This window comes from Alexandromys fortis, unplaced genomic scaffold, assembly GCF_014885135.2.
Source record: "Alexandromys fortis isolate MF-2015 unplaced genomic scaffold, M_Fortis_MF-2015_v1.1 scaffold_15, whole genome shotgun sequence".
Classification (NCBI taxonomy): domain Eukaryota; kingdom Metazoa; phylum Chordata; class Mammalia; order Rodentia; family Cricetidae; genus Alexandromys; species Alexandromys fortis.
The window spans coordinates 16,914,948-16,930,358 of NW_026067911.1; the positions used below are offsets into that span (position 1 = coordinate 16,914,948).

Below are 15,411 nucleotides of genomic sequence, written 5' to 3' on the forward strand. Positions count from 1 at the left end.
TCTGAGGGGCCTGTTAAAAACCTTGGCTGGCCAGGCGGTGATGGTGCATGCCTTCAATCCCAGCACTTGGGAGACAAAGGCAGGCAGATCTCTGTGAGTTCGAGGCCAGCCTGGTCTACAAGAGCTAGTTCCAGGACAGACCCCAAAGCTACAGAGAAACCCTTTCTTGAAAAACCAAAAACAAACCAAAACAAAAGCTCTTGGCTGTGTTGGAGCTCGCAACTTAGCCCGGGCAGGCCCTGAACTCACAGAAATTCTCCTGCCTCTGCCTCCCGAGAGCTGACATTAAAAGCCAACCCTGAGGGCTCCGACTTTCCATCCTTCTTCCTCAGCTCCCTCCAGCAAGGATTCTAACGTGGACCGCCACGCCCAGCTGCGTAAAGGGTTTGGGTTTCTCAAGAGTCCCACAGTGATCTCCTCTATGGGATGGGAGAATATTTAAAGCAAAGAAGCCTTGGGCGCCAAGCTCCGAGGATAACTTCAAGGGGCTGTGGCGGCGCACGGAAAGGATGGGGTCCAGCGGCTGAGCAGCCTCACACTCTCCTGCCCACGCGGTTTCGCGGAGGCGGCGAGCGCACTGCCGGGTGCCTCTCGCGAGACAGCATCCCGGCCGCACCTCCTTCCTCCCGGCTGTCTCTCTCTCCGCCCCTCAGGAGCTGCGCCGCTTTCTCCAGAGCAGGGGACAGCGGACGTGGCGGGGCGGGTCCAAATCCGGAGTGCCGCACACAGCGGTTCCCCCAGGCGGACCTTCGGTGCTGCGGTCCAGCCAGGGAGCGCCGACCGCTCTTTCCGGATACACCGCGCCGGCGGGGCGGAGAAGACCCGAGCGGGGCGCCACACCTGGGAGGGGGGCAGGGGCGGGCGGGGCTCGCGCACGCGCGCTGCGGGTCTTCGGGGAGCCCGCTGTGCTGTTGCGCTGCCCGAGAGCGCTGTCGCTGAGGTGGCGCCGTACCCGAGGCTCCTCTCCTCCGCCTCAGCTCGGAGAGAGTCGGGAGGATGGCTTCGGAGGTGGAGTCGTCGCTGGAGGTCAGCTTCTCGTCCAGCTGTGCGGTGTCAGGGGCGTCCGGGTGTCTGCCTCCCGCCCGCTCCCGCATCTTCAAGATCATCGTGATCGGCGACTCGAACGTGGGCAAGACGTGCCTGACTTACCGCTTCTGCGCCGGCCGCTTCCCCGACCGCACAGAGGCCACCATCGGGGTGGACTTTCGAGAGCGAGCCGTGGAGATCGACGGCGAGCGCATCAAGGTGAGCGGATGGCGGCGGGGAAGGGGGCTGCGCAGGGCCGCCCCGGCTTTGCAGGTGTCTGGACCGCACCCTGGCTCTGTGCAGGAGTGCGCGCCCCGAGTGCTCCCACGCTGGCGTGGAAAGTGCGTTTGTATGCAGTAAACTTCTGAGACAGTGCCCGCCCCCCTCCCTCCACCTCTAACGAGCATCAACTTTACCTGGGGCATCTTGTGTTTCAAAAAAGCACGTTGTGATTTGCTGTTAGGCAAATGCAATGAGCCTGTGGACCACACTGTCAGTGATGTCAGTGGTGTAGGGGAGTCACCCCTCCCCCCATTGCCTACGTGAGAGTTATGTGCTGGGAGTGTGGGGAATATGATGACCAAAGGAAACTCTTAAGCATAGAAAGCTCAAGTTATTTCTAAGAATGCGTTTGAGCATTGCATAAATGCATAAGTATTGTGGGAATAAAGCCTGTTGCGTTGGAGACAGTTTCTGCATGATAACCTATTTAGAAAAAAAACCCTATTTTCTCATTGAAGCATTATATATGTGATGACTCTTAAGTGGGTTGCCGAAATCCCGTCTCTCGATGCAGGCACAGACCCCCTCCCAGGTGGTTTCGGAGACCTCAGACATCGCAATCATAGCAGGGAAGGCTAAGACGGCCAGGATTGGGATGGCGAAGCATTCGCCTGCTGGAACTGCAGGATAAGGATCCTGCAAGTCAGGGGCCTCCTCACGGTGTAAACCTTGACACTATTGCAAAACCACTACGTTTACTTAATTCTGAGAGGTGGGAGTGGGGAACTACCGTGAGACCCCATCTCAAACTAAACAAACAAATCAATCCCGCCCCCCGCCCCCTCTTCCCGCGCACGAAACGGAGGAATTCCCCTGACTTCCTTAAGCGACTGCTTTCACTTTTCCTTACGTTGGGGATCCTCTACTTGGAACAGGTTTGATTTGTTTCTCCTACCCTTTTATCCTTGAGGCATGAAGTTTCTGTTTCTTTACTCCCCTCCCCGCCTTCAGAAAGCTTTTTACCCCTAGTAAAGAAAAGGGGAAATCGTCTGAGTTAAGAGACCACCTTTTCTAGGCCCCTCTGCTTTCTGTTTCCTTCTATCTTATGTGTGTGGGTGCACATGTGTGCAGTGGGGGTGAGTCTAGACTCTATATGTTCACGTCAGTCTTCCGAAGTTGCTCTCCATCTTGCGTTTTTGAGGCAGTCTCCCAGTGAATCTGCAGCTCCCTGATTCCATGAGGCTATCTGACTAGCAAGCTCCAGAGATCCTCCTGTTTCTGCTTTCCTTGGGCTGGGATCGCAGGTGCTGAGGGTCCAAATTTAGCTCGGCAAGCACGTTCCCAACTGATCGTCTTGTTCAGGCTGCCAGTAGTTGGTCGTTTGTGTACCTTGTATGTAAAGGAAGATGTATGGGAGTAGGGTGTAGTTCGGCGATAGGGTGCTTAATAGGGTGCGCAAGACGCAGTGTGTGATCCCTAGCAGTGTGTGATCCCTAGCAGTGTGTGATCCCTAGCAGTGTGTGATCACTAGCAGTGTGTGATCCCTAGCAGTGTGTGATCCCTAACAGTGTGTGACCCCTAGCAGTGTGTGACCCCTAGCAGTGTGTGACCCCTAGCAGTGTGTGATCCCTAGCAGAAGCTTGGGGAAGAGACTGTGTACATGGCAAGAAGAGCTAGATGACTAGAAGGTGGTTTGTTTTTTTTTCTTTAATCATCAAAACTTGGTTAGGTACAGAAACCGGTGGCAGCAGAAAAGAACGAGGCTTCTGGTGTGTGCACATTTAGTCTGGGTAAGAGTTGTGGGAAGAGTTACGCAAGCTTTGGAGCTCAGCTAACCCAGGTGCAAAGTGTGAGCCTATGAAAAGCGTCGGGCCATGGTGTGGCTGAAGTTGTCTTTCAAGTTCATGTGTTGGAAACTTAATTCCCAAGTTCCTGAGCTAATGGAACTTGGAGGCGGGACATTTGGGAGGTGATCGGGTCCTTTGGATTTATGAATGAGTTAATCCCTTTACAGATTAATTAGACTAATCTGTTGACTGGTTAAGGGATTAGTTCATTCATAAATTAGTGGATTAATCTCATTTATGGATTAAGGGGTTATTGGGAGTGTGGCTCTCGACACCCATCAGGTGTGAACCAAATAGGTCTCCGTTCTCTAAATTATCCAGCAACAGAAAATAGACTAAAGTATGTGGCCTGTCACGCTTTTTGTTTTTCTTTCTGTGTTTCTTTAAAAATTATTTTTTATATTTATCTATCTTTGATCTTGAGAGCCTTTTTTTTTATATTTTTCTTTATTATGTATACAATATTCTGTCTGTGTGTATGTCTGCAGGCCAGAAGAGGGCACCAGACCTCATTACAGATGGTTGGGAGCCACCATGTGGTTGCTGGGAATTGAACTCAGAACCTTTGGAAGAGCAGGCAATGCTCTTAACCACTGAGCCATCTCTCCAGCCCTTGAGAGCCTTTTTTAAAATTAAAATTTATTTATATTTCTTGTGCATTGGTGTTTGCCTGTATGTATGTCTGAATTGGGTACTGCCATGTGGGTGCTGGGATTTGAACTTGGGTCCTCTAAAAGGACAGCCAATGTTCTTTTTGTTTGTTTCAAGACAAGGTTTCTCTGCGTAACAGCCCTGACTGTTCTAGAACTCACTTTGTAGACCAGGCTGGTCTTGTGAGTGCTGGGATTAAAAGCATGGGTCATTAGCCAGTGCTCTTCACCACTGAGATAGTCTTTCTATGTAGCTCTGGATGGCTTCTAACTCACCTGCCTTTTTTCTCTCTTCTTCTTTTCTTTTTTCTTAAAGATTTCTTTACTTGTTATGTATACAGTGTTCTGCCTGCATGCGTGCCTGCAGGCCAAACGAGGGCACCAGATCTCATTACAGATGGTTGTGAGCTACCAGGTGGTTGCTGGGAATTGAACTCAGGACCTGTGGAAGAACAGTCTAGTGCTCTTAGCCTCTGAGCCATCTCTCCAGCCCCCATGCAGTGTTTCTTAACCTGTGGGTCACAACTCCTTTGGGGGGGTGTCAAATGACCCTTTCACGGGGGTTGTTGAAGACATCAGAAAACACAGTTATTCACGTTATAATTCTTAACAGTAGCAAAATTACAGTTATGAAGTAGCAATGAAAATAATTTTATGGTCAGGGTCATTCTAGGATAAGGAGCACACAGTTAGCATTTGTGAACATTTGCTCAGTGATAAAGTCAGTCTTGTTAGCCCTGAACTATCATGGGTGAGCATGGTAACATGCTCACTTATTACACACACACACACACACAATTTCCATCTGTCCACCTGTTCAGTGCATCTGACAGCTCACTTTAGTCTCATCTGCTGGAGAAGTATGTACAGGTGTGGTAGTGGTGGTGTGGGCTTGGATCCAGACTCTTCCTGTTAGGTGGAGTGCTCTACCACTTCCACAGCTGAGCTACAGCTCTGGCACTTAAACAATATTTCTTATATTATGTGTACTGGTGCTGCCTGCATGTATGTCTATGTACCATGTGTGTACATGGCCCACAGAGGCATTGTGTTCTCCTGGAACTGGAATTACAAATGGTTTTAAGCCAGCATGTGAATGCTGGGAATCAAACCCTGGTCCTGGGGAGAGCAGCCAGTGTTCTTAACCATTGAGCCATCTCTCCAACCCTGTATGCTTTTTTCAAAACAAAGGGTCTCATGTTCCCAAAGCTGACTTCAAAGTCTATATATATTCAAGGATGACTTTGAACTGTGTGTGTGTGTTCATTTACATATGTGTGGAGGCTGTGTTTTTTGAGACAGGGCCTCATCTTCCTACCTAACCTTGAACTTGTGAACCTCTTGACTTTACCTTGTGGGTGCTGGGATTATAGACACGCCCCCATGGTTTATGCAGCGCTGGGGATTGAATCCAGGGCTTTCAATGTGTGTATGATGGGCAAGCATTCTATGGACTAAGATCTGTCCTCATCCCTGTGGGTATTGAATCTTTTTAAAACCTTTCCTTAAGCTGGGTGTGGTGGCACCTGCCTTTATGCTCAGCGCTGCTGAAGCAGAGATAGGTAGATCTATGTGAGTTAGAGGCCTGCCAGAGCTACGTAATGCGAAGCTGAGCCGGAAGGACGGCCTTAAATTCAAGGCTAGCCTGACTACTTAGTGAATTGCAGACCCCCTTGTCCCAAAAAACCACAAAACTGAGGCAGACATGATAGCACACCTTTAATCCCAGCACTCGCAGATCTGTCCAAAGACTCCTCAGTCTGTGTCGCTAGGCAGCTGAACTGTGTGTCCACTGGCCACCAACAGTCCCAACACTTAAAGAGTCTTCCTTTTTAACTCCAGGCCAGCCCGAGCTACATAGTGAGGGCCTGTCTAAACATACACATACAAAAGAAAGGAAGCAAAACCCTGAGGGTCTGTGCTTGCTGATTGATTTCTGAGTGCTGTATACATAAACTTGAAAGAGGAAAATCTCATTCGAGAATTTTGGCAGCTGAATACAAATGAATTCCTTAAATAAAAATGCATTTGACTTTCAGATCGGCTGTCTTGGTCTTAATCCATATGCTCCTCCCTGACTGTCTAGCTGTGTTCCTCTCTCAACAGTCATTTTGCCCTGGCAGGGGCTTCAGTAAAGTCTGATGTTTTGACATTTAATCCAGTCTTCCATCAGGGATTAGCAGTCAGTACTTAAATATGTCAGTGGCTTTCTTGTTTATAGCAGGAGAAGAGAGCAAGATGTTAATATTAACTAAGGAAAAACAATCACTGTATCTCCTTCCCATAAATCAATATATTAAGCCCAAAGTATGCTAGTCCAGTGTGAGGAGTAGCAAACAGTGGCAGTCAGATGCTCTGCTTCATGTTTTAGGTGACATGCAGTCTAAGGATGAGTTTTGTATTTTCTCTGCGCTGGGGATGAACGCAGGGCTTCTTCATTGCACGGTACACAAGCCAGCACTCTTGTCATCAGCTGTACCTCAGCCATGTCTTTGTATGGTTGGAGAAAAGAAGAATGAGATTTCATGATAAATGAAAATTACATGAAATTCAGAATCTACCAGGTCATCCAGATACAATCTTTATCTTTTACTCCCTAGATCCAACTAGCTTCCTACTGCAAGTTTTCATATTACTCCTCTCATCAAAACCCTAGCTGCAGTATTTCTTCCAAGCGTCCCTTTGAGGGGATAGAGATCTGCAAAGCTCAGTGGTGGAACACTTGTCTGGCATGTTCGGGACAGTGGGTTTCATCCTCAGCACTAGGGAAAAATTCAGACCTGACTGAACTTTGGTAGCAGCTCAGTTGATCTCATTTAAAAACAGCTAACACAAACCATTCCTTTTTTGTTTGTTTGTTTGTTTTTTTCAAGGCAGCGTTTCTCTTTGTACCTTTGGTGCCTGCACTGAAACTCACTCTGTAGACTAGGCTGGCTTCGAACTCGCAGAGATCCACCTGCCTCTGCCTCCCAAGTGCTGGGATTAAAGGCGTGCGCCACCACTGCCCAGCACCACAAGCCATTCTTTGTTAGGCCATGCTGCTTCCTTTAGTCACCCTATAGTTTGGCCAAGTCATTTGCTGGTTTCTCACTGTTTGCTTGGAATATCCCTCCTTCCTGTATTTCCCTGCAGGATTGTTGTTGAGCTTCTCCTTAGAATCCCAGCCATTATACTTCCTTCAGTGAAAATCCCCTTAGCCCTCCGTCAGACCAGGACCATCTTACTGTATTATGTATCTGTCTTCCCTGTTAGAGTAGGGTCTAGGTCTGGTAATCCCTATAGTAGGGGTAGGAGCTCAGGGCCTAAGTGTGCAGTTGTGCAAACAGGTCAGTTGGTAGGTTACCCTGGAATTCTCACAGTCAAGTGGCAAAGAAAGCTAATGAAGGTGACAGAGGACAAAATGGTTTCATTGATGAAGAAGGCCCACCGAGGCAAGTCACGGTAACTGGAGATAATAACTCTAGGAACAGAGGTCATGAGAGTGAGATAGAACATCTGCTTTTAGGATTTCAAAGAAAGCTTTCATTTGTTTTATGTGTCTGAGTGTTTATACACCATGTGTGTGCCCGGTGCCCACGAAGATGGCAGAAGAGGATGTTGGGTTCCCGGAACTAGAGTTACACAGCATTGTGAGCCAACCTATGGGTGCCGTGACCCAGACGTGGTCCTCTACAAGAGCAGCAAATGCTCTTATCTGCCGAGCCAGCTCTCCAGCCTATGAATCTTTAAATTTAAGGGCAGGGTATTGCTCAGTTGCCCATGCTTGTCTCAAACTCTAGATGCGCCTGTCCCAGTCTCCTGAGTAACAGGACTAGGACACAGACAGCAACACATGTGGCTGAACTTTGGATTGTATTTATTTTTAGATGCTTTAATTTTAAATTACATATACTTAGTGTCTGTGTGTGTGTGTGCGTGCGTGTGCACATGTGTGAAGTGTGTGTGAGTGTGAGCATGTAGAAGTCAGAGGATAGTTTGCAGGATCTGGCTTTCTCCTTCCATAGTGTGGGTCCTGGGATTGAACTAAGGTCATCAGACAAGCACCTTTCCCTGCTTGAGCCATCTTGCCAGCCCCTGAATATAGGATTCAGATACCTTTATTTGAGACATGGTCTCACTATGTAGCTCTGGCTGTCCTGGAACTCACAAAGATCCACTTGCCTCTGCTGGGATGAAAGGTGTGCACCGCCATGCCAGGATAGAATTCAGATACTTTTGAGGGTTTATTAGTATCTTATCTGACAAATTCAGAATTGTGGGATTTCCTGAGTAAACAAAGTAGGTAACTTTTAAATAAGGTAGTGTAGTAGATAACTTGACAGCATTATCAATGTCAAGGGAAATTCAACAGTGGTGTTGAACCTGTAAAAGGTCTTATCTTGTCATATAAAAATGACATCTAGAGGCTGGAAAAATGGCTTAGCAGGTGAGAGCACTGGCTGCTTTTCCAAAGGACCCATGTTTGGTTCCCAGGACAGTGACTGGCAACTGTCCAGTTTTAGAGGATCCTGTGCACACCTGCGGTACACAGGCATCCATGCAGGCAAAACACATAAAAAAACCATAAATAAAATCTTAAAATTTTAGAAACATTCAAAAAAGAATAAAACCAGAGTTAGCAGTCATGTGATATCCCCAGTTGGTAGGATGCCAAACTTACCCTTAACTCTGTATTGTGACTCCTTGTGAGGCTGTTTTTACTCTTACAAAATACCTGTTGTTGCTGGGCAGTGGTGGCACACGCCTTTAATCCCAGCTCTCAGAGGCAGAGGCAGGAGGATCTCTGTCCAGCCTGGTCTACAGAGTGAGTTTCAGCACAGGCTCCAAAGCTACACAGCAAAACCCTGTCTCAAAAAACCAAAAACTAAAACAAAAACAAAAATGCCTGTTGTCAGGCAGCCAAGGGCAGAGTGAGCTGTGTCACATGGCATGTTTTAAATGCTCTACTGTGTATGTTCATGATCGTGTGTGCACCTGTGTGTGCAGGCATGAATGGAGGCTAGAGTTCTTCCTTAATTGCTGTCTTCCTTAGTTTTGGGGACAGGGTTTCTCACTGGCATCTGAATGGCCCAGCTAGTCTGGCTGGCCTGCACACCTCAGAGATCCTCCTGTCCTCACAGCCATTGCTGGGGTTCTAGGTATGACTGCTCCCCCTGGCTGTGAGTACTGGAGACAGAATTCAGGTTCTCATATTTGCAGGGTCATAGCTGAGGTTTCTGTTGCTGTGAAGAGACACTATGACCATGGCGACTCTTACAAGGAAAACATTTAATTGAGGTGGTGGTTTACAGTTCAGAGATTTCAGCCCATTATCATGGCAGGGAGCATGGCAGTGTGCAGGCAGACATGGTGCTGGCTATATCTTGATCAGAAGGCAACGGGAAGTGGCCGGTGACACCGGGCAGGATCCTGAGCATAGGAAACCTCAAAAGCCCGGTCCCACAGAGACACACTTCCTCCAACAAGGCCATACCCACCTCAACGAAGCCACAACTCCTTATAGTGCAACTCCCTATTAGCTTATGAGGGCCAGTTACATCCAAACTACCACACGCAGCAACACTTTACTATCTCCCCAGACCCTCTTTTTTCAGTCTCAAAGACAGCTGCTTTCCTGGAATGCCTTCTTCCCAGGAAGGCTGACTGCATGGTATTGGCTCAAATTCTGCTACTGGGTCCCCCTAAGTACCAAGAAAATCAGAGAAATCAAGACTTGTAAGTACGTTACATTTCTACTCTGGATAAAATGAGGCTTATATTAGTCAAAGGAAGACTGTTAAGAAACTGGAGAGTCCGGGTATGCTGGTAATTGCTTCTCCTAATCCCAGAATTTGGGAGTCAGAGGTAGGTGGATCTCTGTGAGTTTGAGGCCAGCCCTGTCTACATAGAGAGCTCCAGGACATCCAGGAGTACACAGTAAAAGACCCTGTCTCCAAGAGAAGAAAAGGAGAGGAAAAAAGAAAGAAAAACAGGATAAAATGAAGAAGTTTGGATTTAAAGAGCTGACAGACTTAAAAGTCAGAACTGAGGGCTAGATGGATGGCCCAATGGCCAGAGGCACTTGATTCCTGAACCCCAAAGTGTCAGTGGAGAGCCAACTCCTGAGTTGACCTGACCTGTGTGCACTCATCATGGTGTGTGTGCACCTGCATATGTGCATGTGTGTACATGCAGGATAAACATTAAAAACCACTCATTCAGTACGTTTGACTCAGCGCTGGCCTTTCATAGCTCTAGGTTATGAATATTCTGATGGTTTATGTGCTGTATCTTTTTCCTTCAATCTTCTTTAAAAAATAATTATTAAGACTTTACCTGTTCAGATTTTAAAATGATATTTAGTAGTCACATGGTGACTATCCTAGGATCATGCAGTCTAGACCCCACAGAAAAGCCAAGCTCCCAAGCGGCAGAGTGTTTGGGGCAGGTAGACGTGGCAAGGCTGCTGTCATTGGACTGAATGTGTCGACCTTGCTTTCTGTTTCCCACGCTGCAGATCCAGCTGTGGGACACTGCAGGACAAGAGCGGTTCAGGAAGAGCATGGTTCAGCACTACTACAGGAACGTGCACGCTGTCGTCTTCGTCTACGACATGACCAACTTGGCCAGCTTCCACAGCCTGCCATCTTGGATCGAGGAATGCAAGCTGCACTTGCTGGCAAGTGACATACCTCGCATCCTGGTCGGGAATAAATGTGACTTGAGAAGCGCCATCCAGGTGCCCACAGACTTGGCACAGAAGTTTGCTGACACCCACAGTATGCCTTTGTTCGAGACCTCGGCTAAAAACCCCAATGATAATGACCACGTAGAAGCGATATTTATGACGCTGGCTCATAAGCTGAAGAGCCACAAGCCCTTGATGCTTAGCCAGCCACCTGATAACAGAGTTATCCTGAAACCCGAAACGAAGCCCGCGGTGCCCTGCTGGTGCTGAGTCACGGGTACGCCCCTCACGGGTCTGACTGAGTCTGAAGTCGTGTGATTACGTGTGTAAGATTAACTCTTCAATATCATGGCTCATCCCGCTGGTTCCGTTGTTGCGCTGCCTTTTGTATTTTCATCCTCTTGCTAAGTTTGTCACTGCGACCGTTCGAGGAGAAGGCCAATTTACAGCTGGGAGGGAAAAGGAAGCAAAGACGAGACAGCCAGGTCTTCTTTCCAGTCCCAGGCCTCCCGTGAGCATGATGGGACCTCAAGGCTCAGTGTGGCGCCCACGCCGCCGTGTTCCTGGACTGGGAAAGAAATGCCGTGTAGTGCACACTTACTGCACGGAGCTATCGGCAAATAGCGAGTTACTGAGGTGCTTTTTATTGTACTGTGGCATCTAAGTACTAAAAAACTAATCAAAAGAATCCAGACAGTTGTAATGGGAATTTATTTTAGCCGTGACTTTTAATTAAAATATCAGTTGCAAGCTTTGCGCAGTGGCAGTATCGTAGCCAATGAGGTTTATCCGAGGCGCGATTATTGCTAATTGAAAAAAAAAAAAATATCAGTTGCAAAGCTGGTTCCTGGTGCCCCTGTCCTCCACTCGTGGTGAGTTGGGTGACTCAGGGCTGGATTCAGTCAGCATCCGTTCTGCCAGAGCTCTGAAGGCACGTCTCAAGTTCCCGAGTCTACGTGGATTCCTGTCATAGTAGCGTTGGGTTAGTTTTTTTAAATGTTTGTGTTTTATGTCCACAAATTGTTCCTTTGGACAAAATGAATTAATTTTTTTTCTTTGGTTTTTCAAGACAGGATTTCTCTGTAGCTTTGGAGCCTGTTCTGGAGCTTCCTCTGTAGACCAAGCTGGCTGCAAACTCACTGAGATCCACCTGTTTCTGCCTCCCGGGTGCTGGGATTAAAGGTGTACACCATCACCTCCCGGCTTGAAAAATATCTTAACTGTCCCTCAGTGGTGAAAGAAATAGTTTAATTTTTTTTCCCTAAGCACTTTTAGTTTAAATTTATTTTGTTTTCAGGATGATTTTTTAGTTTAAATTTAAGACTTTGCACAAGGAACACAGCACATTTCCATATGGAGCTCTTTGCGGAATGCTGTGTAAGCCGCGTTCAGCCTAAGTGTGCACGTCCTCGTTCTGACAGCTTGCAGCCCTGGGCAGTTCTAGAGGAAATTAAGGCAAAATAGATTATACTTAAGTGTTTTCCAAATGTGGGAAATAAGGGTACTCTGACCTAGTTTCATTATTCTGAAGGTCCCAGTTGGAAAATTCCATTACAAAAGCAAATTTTTTTATTTAGTAAGCTAAGTGAAAGTAAAACTTTTACGAATGGTTGTCCAGTTTTAAATACTAGGGCCAGGTTGGCTTTACTTGTATCTAGAGAGATTGTTCTTTTTCTCTTTTTAAATACAGGGTCTCACTTTGTAGGCCTGACTGGCCTGGGACCAGGGTGGCCTCCGACTTACAGATATTCTCCTGCCTCATCCTCCAGCCACTTGGGATTAAAGCCTTGTGTCACTAGAACTAGCCTACTACAGTTTTCCTGATCATGCAATAATTAAAGATTTACCTAAATTAATGCTGACTCGGGGACTGTTTTTCTAGTGAGACATAATGGGTGCAGTAGCTGGGCTGTAGCCGTGCTTACAGAAGGGCGTCTGTTCGTTGTTTCCAACGCTGTACAGCTGGGGAACAGAGAGGCTTTCCGGGCGCGTGCCTTCTTCCTACTGTTCTCGGGATCGTTTCTTCAGCACTATTAATAATTATTTCTCTTTTTAAAGTAGCAGACTGTTTCTTTTTGTAAGGAGTTAGTGAGCTTTCTTTACAATTCTGTGAAAAGCTTTATTTTTCCACTTTAGTATTTATTAATTAAAACATTTGTATCTCATTTGTAACGACCTACTACTTTAAGTTTTTAGTTTCTTATTTTAAAAAGATACTTACGAGGAGAGCAAGATTAGGCCTTAGATGTAGCCCGGGGTGTTGGAAGGCACTTCACTGACTGTTGACCTGCGTCCAGATGGTGGTGAGCTGACCTCTAGTTACTAATTTTTTAAGCACAAATCATACATTTTGTATATCTGTGAATTTATTTTAACTGACATTTAGTTGGAAGTATCAGATGTTTTAGAAAAATCTTTATCTGAGAACACCAAAGCGAACTACTTCCGGCTCTGTTATGGTTGGCTGCAAACCGCGTGATTGGCAGAGTTGTTCTTCACGTTTCCTCAGCAGGCTCGGTAGTTTTGCTATGAAACAGGTGTCATTCTTTTGTTTCTCCCTCGAAGTACAATAAAATCATCTTTGCCACGAAGAAACGGTGTTTTGGTTCCTTTGTTTTCCGGGTTGCATATAAAATTAAAGAGCATACCTCACCTCCTCCCCTGTCTGCTGTGGTTTTTTAGAAAACCTATATATCCTGCAGTTCCTTAATTTGAAAATCCAAAATCTGATAGTTATTTCATCTAGAAACTTTCAGATTTTGGATCATTTTGGATTGGGAATTTTTAGATTAGGTATTCTCAACCAGTGAAGTTGGTGTAGATGACGAGAAACCAATCCTAAGTCTAAAGTGTAAGGGTTCTCAAGAGTCCTCAGTGCAGACAGCACATGCTCTGGAAATGGCCGGAGTGTGTTTGCGGGGTGCACGCAGGTACTAGAGCAGGAGAAAGAAGAGTGTGTCTCAGGCACAAGACTGTCCCCCAGCCCCTCTGGTGACTTTTCAGGGGCTACTGCTTCTCGCTGGCCAGCTGCATTACCTAAGTCAGATGCTGCACTGCATCCAGGGATGGCTGGCTTCATCAGACGCTGGGTCTGCAGGTGTGTGTGCAGCAGCAGACGGTGTCAGATCACCTGCAGCTGTGGTTACAGGTAGTTACAGGTGCCTTGGGCACCCGATGTGGGGACTAGGGACTTGAGTCTTCTGGGTCATTAATTGGCCATGTTCTAGGTTTTCCTAGAGCTGACACATACCAATTCACTTGATTTATTGAAATGATCTTGTCTATCCGTTGCTTACCAAGTTCTTACTCTGTGCCGCAGTGGCGGCAGGCTGTGGAGTTACACAAACAAACAGGACTGTCTTTGAAGGGCTTTAAATGTTGGTACGGGCCTGGGGAGGTGGCTCCATGGTCAAGGGTGCTTGTTTTTTAGAGGATCCATGCTGGCCTGACAACCACCTATAACACAGCTCCAGGTGATAACAATACCCTCTTCTGGGCTCCACAGGCACCTGCATACACACGCATACAGTGACACACACAAACATACAATAAGTGACAGGTCAGTGCATGGATGTCACATTAAGGAACAAATCAAACTCCCTCTCGGGACACTTTGACCAACAGTGAGCCTAAATGTGAATTCCCCACTTTTCTCCCCGTGTCTTCCCTCTGTAGTTTGTGATTTCTGACCTGTCTGTAGCCTATGTGTTGTGTGTCCGATCTGCCCCTGTTGCCTGCCCTATGTTGCCTGTGTGTTATGTCTGTCCCTAGCGAAAGGCTTTGCTCTGTATTTATTTAATAGCACAGGAAACACAGTATGGGAAAGAAATGAGGGCTTCTTTTGTTTTATGTGCATTGGTGTGAAGGTGTCAGATCCCCTGGAACTGGAGTTATAGACAGTTGTGAGCTATCATGTGGGTGCTGGGAATTGAACCCAGGTCCTCTGGTAGAGCAGCCAGTGCTCTTAACTGCTGAGCCATCTCTCCAGCCGAAATGAGGGCTTCTTTACAGAACTCTTCAGCAGGTTTACCTGGAAAGAAACTGCTGACCTCAACTGACTCAACACTCAAAACCTCACACGTTATCAACCGGTATCACATGTTGTTTCCAGTATTTATGGTGGATTTTCAATAAATGATACACACACACACACACACAGAGTATTCTGGCTCATGGAAGAGTACATAATTTTTTTAAGAGTAGAACTATGCATTTAGCTTAGGTTGTAAAAGCTGATTGCATGGGAAATCCAAAGCATATTAAGATTGGTTACATTGGACTGGAGAGATGGCTTAAGGCTAAGAGCACTGGCTGCTCTTCCAGAGGTCCTGAGTTCAATTCCCAACAACTACATGGTGGCTTACAACCATCTGTAATGAGATCTGGTGCCCTCTTTGGGCATGCAGGCACACATGCAGGCAGAACACTGTGCATATAATAGATAAATCTTAAAAAAAAGAAAAGATTGGGGGGCTGGAGAGATGGCTCAGTGGTTAAGATCATTGCCTGCTCTTCCAAACGTTCTGAGTTCAATTCCCAGTACCACATGGTGGCTCACAACCATCTGTAATGAGGTCTGGTGCCCTCTTCTGGCCTGCCGACATACAGATAGACTATTGTGTACAAAATAAATAAATATTTAAAAAAAAGATTGGTTACATTGTTCTCTTAAAGGTAGGTTAAACAAGCCGAGCACACAGTAGGAGAGTGCACACAGTAGGACAGCAGATGAAACAGTCTTAAATGGCCTCCAGGCAGATTATTAACTTGACTGCCAGGGCTAGCAAAAGTTCAGTCTCTTTGTAGGCAAGAGATGCGTTCAGAAAGCATCTCACTAAAGGTAAGCAGGACTTTTGTCACAGAAGATAAGTGTGATTGATTGGATAAGCGTATGCCCGCGGATGGTACGCAGAGTGGAGACTGGATAAGCGTGTGCCCGCGGATGGTACGCTTAATCCCAGCACTTGGGAGGTAGGGGTAGGTGGATCTCTGTGAGTTC

At 46.8% G+C, this 15,411-nt stretch overlaps 1 protein-coding gene and 1 non-coding gene across 2 annotated transcripts; both read left to right on the top strand.

The window, feature by feature from the left end:
• Positions 1 to 855: 855 nt before the first annotated feature.
• On the top strand, positions 856 to 13,007 carry Rab33b (RAB33B, member RAS oncogene family). The gene is made up of 2 exons (XM_050138363.1): positions 856 to 1,245; positions 10,242 to 13,007. Exons 1-2 carry the CDS (start codon positions 997 to 999, stop codon positions 10,680 to 10,682), a joined length of 690 nt encoding a protein of 229 aa, XP_049994320.1. The 5' UTR covers positions 856 to 996; the 3' UTR covers positions 10,683 to 13,007.
• Positions 11,162 to 11,243, top strand: LOC126499343 (U4 spliceosomal RNA). Its single transcript, XR_007591070.1, has one exon. It is a non-coding gene; the product is annotated as a U4 spliceosomal RNA (small nuclear RNA).
• Positions 13,008 to 15,411: the final 2,404 nt, after the last annotated feature.